Below are 6,556 nucleotides of genomic sequence, written 5' to 3'. Positions count from 1 at the left end.
TTATGTTCATTGCAGCATTATTGACTATAGCCAAGACATGGAAGCAACCCAAGTGTCCCTCAACTGATGACTGGATAAAGAAGATGTGGTATATATATATACAATGGAACACTACTCAGCCATAATAAAAAGACAAAATTGTTCCATTTGCAACAACATAGATGAACCTGGAGGATATTATGTTAAGCGAAATAAGCCACACAGAGAAAGATAAAAGAAAGAAACACCATATGATTTCACTAATATGTGGAAGATAAACTAACACACGGACAGAGAGAACAGTTTGGTGGTTACCAGGGGGAAGAGGGTTGGGGAGTGGCACAAGGGGTGAAGAGGCACATTTATTTGGTGATTGACAAATAATAATGTACAACTGAAATTTCACAATGTTATAAACTATTATGACACCAATAAAAACAAAAAATAAAAAAGGACTCTTTTTGTTGGAGGGGAATTAAGAGAAATTCTCCAGGGGAAAAAATCTGAAGTTAAAAAATTTTTAAAAATTTGTTATCTAAAATCAGTCAGCTATGTTTTAGCTACAGAAAAAAGATCTGGGATGCAAAAAAATGCCTGATAAAAATAAAGAAAGAGAATTTACTATTATTATAGTAATTGATGACTTATATCCACGGGCATATGAGGAATTGATTACATTGCAGCTCTACCAATAACTCTCTGAGATCTTACTCAAGACTTGAGATCTCCAATAACAGGAAGAGAGCAACAGACTTACAGTAAGGCAGGAAGGGTGTGGTTATATATTGTGAAGTGATATTTGTTACTAAAGGAAATCCCAGACTATTATTCTGTCTCTGATTTTTAACAATCGCATAGTCAGTAAATTGTTCAGTTGATTTGATTCTGGAGATACCTGGAAAGTCTTTCTTGTTGTATTATTCTGTTTTGGGAGTTCCCACCAACCATGTCAGCTTCTCTTTTGTTTGTGGTTTATATTACAAGGTAGATCAAAGCACATTTCCAGTCCAATTGTTGAGGTTCACTCTTTTCTGTCTCATTCCAGAAGACATAGCTCCAGCTAGGAAGCAGTTACCAGACAATGTAATTCAAGCCCAGCTAGAATCCTGACATACCACACAAAATGCTATAGCACAGGGACCATCACAGGAAAATGTTTCACATTTTTGTTTTTAAAATTTCTGAGGCTTTGTCATCCAAAATACATGACAAATAATTGCAATTTAGAAGTTGGGTAAAATGCAGAAATGGAGAAGACTGCTACAATCACATTCTTTAATAACTTTTAATACTAAACAGTTTTAAAAATTGACCACATTTTACCAAATTCAAACAATAGTTGAAGATTGTTTAATTCATACTGCATGTTGAAGTTGATATTAAGTTCAAATTCTATTTTAAGAAGTTAACACTGAAAGATTGAGTTCATTTTGAGCCTTATTCTGACAGATTATTTTCTTACTGCAATATAAATCTGCTAATAACAAATGAGCAAAGTGGTTGGGACTGTTTGTGCCTTTAAGATCATAGTTCAAAAGAATTAAGCAAACGTGATAACAAAGGTAAGACAAACATGACCTTTATTTTATTTCAAAAACCCAGAGAATAGGGCCTGGAACCATAGCTATAGATATAATCAGAATACCTTAAATTTTGTAGTCTTATTTAAAATTTTATAGCAATGGAACGAATATTGTAAAAATGATTGCAAAATACATGGTTGCTCTCAACTACATAGTAAAAAAATGTAGTAAATTCTCTTATCCAACATAAAGAAGGGCTAGGCTAGTGAGCTGCTCGATCAAACATCCACAATAAATAAAAATTACTCTATATACATAGAATGCTCATATTTTCATAGCCTAAAATCACAATATGCAATCTGACAATAGAATTGTGTCACATTTGGGAGTTGGGAAGCCAACACACTGGAATTACTAAAATATGTTTTGGTTTATGTAGATAGTGGGACAGAATCTCTTAAATCACAACTGTTCCAGAAGATCTGAGACAGAAGATCTGACAGTGAACATGCATGCTGTCCATCGATTATTGATTTCCAAAGAACTAGAACAGAGTAAAATAAAATTAATGTAAATTATTCAATACAAGTCAGTATTTCTTCAACTGCTAAAAGAAAGAATATACTTCAGGTCTTGCATTGCCTTACAGGCATGAGCAAAACCAGCAGTAACTGGAGAGTAGCTGTAATAGGGAGCAAGCACTGAGAATTCTGTCTGACAGAACACCAAATAACTGTTGGTTTTCAGTAAATAAACTGGTTAAGATGATATCACTAAAGTGTTTTTTTTTTAAGTTGTTTTGCCATAAAAGGAAGGTTTTTTAAAAAAAATTCTATTGCATCTTAGAATAACTTTATATACATTAGAATGATTTTAGAGAGAGTTTAACATTATCTTCAAAGGTTCAAATAATTCTTGAGATTCTAGTTTACATATAAGACCATATTGCTCAGCATTCATTTAAACATAATTACTAGAAACACACACGCTTCATCTGAGAATGTAGATCCCAAGTTTCTTCTCAGCCCCAAGAGAAAAGATATGAACGAAGGAGGACCTTTCTCTCTAAGCAGAAAAAACAACTTAGAAGACAAAGAGGACTGAGTCGGGAGCCAGGAGACACAGATACGACTTTACGGAGATCATTTTCCCTCTAAGATCCCTTCCAGCTATCTGATTCTTAGGTTAAAACATTCCCTCCGAACTGTACAAGCTGACCTGGCATTTTCAAGTTTCTGCACAGTACCTGGCAAACCGGTTTTTTTAATCTCTTACACAAACATTAAATGAATTGATACAAACCCTGCTCTGCAAATCTGTATGCCAACTAGTTTTCTAGAGATAGCAAGGTTTTTACATTCATTCTTCAAATTATGGAGAGCTTCCCATGTTCAAGGGGAGTGCTGGACCAAACCCTCAACATCATGATTGTCACTGCCCCTGGGAACAAATGACTGCCTGAAAAACTGGACTCAGGTGGCTGCTTTAGGCCCAACCTCAGAGACATGAGGAAATAGGGAAACATCCAGTATTCTACTTGCTCCCTGGTTCAGGGCAGTGATTCGCAAATTTGAGGGAATACAGGAGGACTCTCCAGACCAGCTTGTTAAGACACAGCTTCAAGGGTCTCACCTCAGCCTTATGGGTCAGACTCTGGGGATGGTGCCTCCTGATCTATCTACATTTTAACAGGTATGTTGTCTCCCACCCCTCCATGCCTCTGCAGGTTATGTGTGGGCTTGGCTCTCTACTCCAACCCATTCCCCCTCACACCCCCCCAAAAAAATGAAAAAAGAAAAGAAAACCACTGTACTGTAGTGGTAAAAGCTCTCGAGTCAGAGTCAGGAGCCAGTGAGGAGCTGCCTGATCTTGAATGAGCTATTTAACATCTCCAGGTCTCAGTCTGTTCATCAAATAGGAATTGACTAGGGGTCTCTACCATCCCTTCCGCTCTCAGATGCTACGGACTTTAAGAACCGAACATGTCAACTGGGTAAATCGTGAAGGAGATGGGGAGAATTTGCAAGGATGTCTCTCTCTGCAGTCCAACACCCCAGCAAGAGTCTGGTAGCCTCCAATTGGGTGTAATTCCTCTCCCTCGTCCTCTCATCCACAGCAGGAGGAAAAGTGAGGCCATGCTGGAATTGTGTGAGGGGTGAGGGGGAGAAGCCAAAAGAAACTTGCAAGCGAGTTTTGCCAAGAAGCAGGAAGGGTGCTTTGAAAGCAGGAATCACTGTTCGTCCTCGTCCTCGTCGTTCTGGTCCTGGTAGCGAATGTAGACGACCAGCATGACAAAGCCCGTGAGGATGCAGAGGGAGCCGACGACCAGGTAGGCGATGCCCAGGAAGGGGTTCTTGCCGCCCATCCACGAGATGCTGCTGAAGATGAGGCGCTTGTGGCCGTCGAAGGAGCGCACCGGGTAGTTGTAGGTGATGCTGACGCGGTAGGCGCCCCGCGGCAGCCCGGCCGTGTAGTTGCCCTGGCGGATGCGCGCGTACAGCTTGCGGAACGTGGGCAGCGCCGCCGTGCGCATCCACACCACGAAGTCCTGGTTGGTGAAGCCGGTGTTGTTGGGGTCGGAGCTGAGCTCGTAGACCGGCCGGGGCCAGTTGGGCGGGGGCGCGGTGCCCTGGAAGGCCAGCGCCAGGCTGCCGTTCACCAGCGGCGGGTTGCGGAACTTCACGTGGTAGTCGGTCCACCAGGCGATCCCGGTGCGGTCGAGCGGCACCTCGACGTAGGGCCCGTCGGGCTGGCGCTGGTGCCACAGCGAGAAGGAGTCGTTGAAGAGGCTGTTGGCGATGGCGCCGCAGGGCGCGATGGGCAGGCCGGCGGCGCTGAACTGGTAGGGGGCGCACTCGTTGGCCGGCTGGCGCAGCGCGCTGGGCAGCCCGCTCAGCTGCTCGTCGTCGCGGGACACGCCGTAGCGCCGGTTGTTCTGGTAGAAGTTGGTGAGCTCGTAGTAGAGGTACACGGGGCCCTGGAAGAGCTCGGGCAGCGAGAAGTACCAGGCGCACGAGCAGGTGGGCGGCGGCGCGCGGCCCTGGCCGGCCTCGGCGCACACCGAGCAGTTGCCGGTGCCCGGGTTGCCGGTGTAGTCGTACTCGAGCTCCGTGATGCCGTTGGACGAGTAGTAGAGGCCCAGGCCCAGGCCGATGAAGGCCAGGCCGGCGCAGAAGAAGAGCGGCAGCGCGATGCCGGCCGACAGCAGCGGCTGCCAGGCGGGGAGGCGCTGCTGCGTGAAGGCGGTGTTGTCGGGCTGGTGGGCGCCCCGCGCCGCGGCGCTCCAGGTCATGGCGGCCGCGCGGGGACCCCGCTCGGACGGACGGACGGACGGATGGACCGAGGGGCGCTCAGACGGAGCCCGCCGGGCGCCTCCCCTGCGCGCGGGGCGAGCCCGGGGCCACTCTCGGGGCCGGTTCCGCCGGCTCAGGTGAGTTTTTGCCCAGGCCCCGCCTCCGGCCCCGCACAGGTGAGTCTCAGTTCCACGTTCTTCGTACAGTGACGGACCCTTCAGTTCCGCCTCGGCCCAGGTGACCCGCGCCGGCTCCGCCCCTGCTGGTCAGCGGGAGCCGCGCCCCGCCTCTTCGGAGGTGAGCCGGCGGGCGTGCCGCTCCTCACCTGCGGGCCCGAGGCTCGCGTTTCCTTTCGGTGCGGGGGGGTCCGGACGCCAGCTCCTCCTCCCCGAGAGAGTGGCGGCCCAGGCTGCCTCTCAGTGGCTCTACCTTGCTCAGGTACCACCTTCCCTTCCGCCTTCCAGGTGACTAGAGTACCTGGGCCAGTCTTGCCCGAGATCATAGGAGCTGGCGCCTCCAGCACAAAGCCCCGCTGAGGGATTGCACCCTGGTTCTGGAGACTTGAAGATTTCAGGTTGTTAATCCTCTTTTATCTGGGGAAAACAAAATAGTGACTCTAGACGCTCTTGTCTTTGTAGGTTAATTTATGGATCCCCTTTCAGTCAACTTTCAGCCATAAATTGTAATGCCCAGGGGATTGCACTGTGGTAAATCTGTTATTAATTTAATGCCTGCATTCGAAGTGTAGCATATTTTTTTTAAAGAGAAAATCATTTTCCAGCCAGGGGACACCATGTGGCTGTATAGCTAAGAAAAGTGGAAGTTCTCTAAAAATAAAATGACTCTTAAAAAGAGAATCAAAGATTGCAAGAGGTTCAGAGCCTTTTAATGTCTCTCTAGCTGGTGGAGAAACCACACAAGGAGAAAAATACACTGGACTACGTGTGATTTCTTTTTTTTTTTTTTTTTTTTTAGGTTTTTATCTTATTTATTTGTAGTCTTTTTGTTGTTTTTTTTTTTTTTTTTTTGCTTTTCTTTGTTTATTGCAGTAACATTGTTTTCGATTTCTTTTTCTTTTCAGATTATTTACCTGACTGGAGGAAGGCCTGATCCAAGGTCCCAAAAGACCCAGCTGCTATCCACAGTCAAGGATGTTGGAATGTTTGCCTAAGGAGGTGAACTACAAGGATTTATAGGACTTATTGCAAAGAGAACCCATTGCTTGTATTGTAAAGAGAACGTTGCTTGGGATTCTGATTTTCAGTCATTCAAAACCCATTGAAATTTGGAAAGTTAAAATAGTTGCTAAATTAAACAACAGGATTTTTTTTTTTTTTCAGCATCTTTCAAATGTTCAGCCCTATGCTAAGCAGTGTAGAAGACAAAAGAGATTTAGACTAAAAAAGACCCTTGACCTCAAGGCATTTGCAGTCTGATAGGGGACATGTTACTTAGGAGAAAGAAGGAATCAAAATAGCCAATAGACAGCATATAATCAAGTACCAAATTGTGCTTTACAAGAATGATACTAAAAAGTAATATTATTTTAATAATGAAAAATTCATTCCATCTTGTTGAAGCTGGAATGGTTGGAAGCTTTAGCTGTTAGAGAATACTGAGGGAGACCCAGATGACTTGAATTCCACTTCCCTCACTTCTAATCATACCCCAGGAGAGGAAGGCCCAGCACTGTCGGCAAGTTCTTGTAGTGTGATCTGGAATCCACCTTTTTTCAATGAGATAAAAGAATAAACAGATCTC

The 6,556-nt window shown here is 45.1% G+C and overlaps 1 protein-coding gene across 1 annotated transcript; it reads right to left on the bottom strand.

Moving 5' to 3' along the window:
- Positions 1-1,542: 1,542 nt before the first annotated feature.
- Positions 1,543-5,060, bottom strand: CDC50B (cell division cycle 50 P4-ATPase accessory subunit B). The gene has a single exon (XM_004426219.3). It carries the CDS (start codon positions 4,792-4,794, stop codon positions 3,733-3,735), a length of 1,062 nt encoding a protein of 353 aa, XP_004426276.1. The 5' UTR covers positions 4,795-5,060; the 3' UTR covers positions 1,543-3,732.
- Between the last annotated feature and the right edge of the window lie 1,496 nt (positions 5,061-6,556).

The sequence above is a fragment of the Ceratotherium simum genome, chromosome 24 (genome assembly GCF_057802395.1).
Source record: "Ceratotherium simum simum isolate JZ-2026a chromosome 24, ASM5780239v1, whole genome shotgun sequence".
NCBI lineage: Eukaryota > Metazoa > Chordata > Mammalia > Perissodactyla > Rhinocerotidae > Ceratotherium > Ceratotherium simum.
Note: the sequence above shows the minus strand (reverse complement) of the source record. Positions and strands in the feature narration are given on the sequence as shown.

Excerpts from the sequence above, each read along its gene's own strand:
- CDC50B (XM_004426219.3), bottom strand. The coding sequence starts at position 4,794 with ATGACCTGGAGCGCCGCGGCGCGGGGCGCCCACCAGCCCGACAACACC.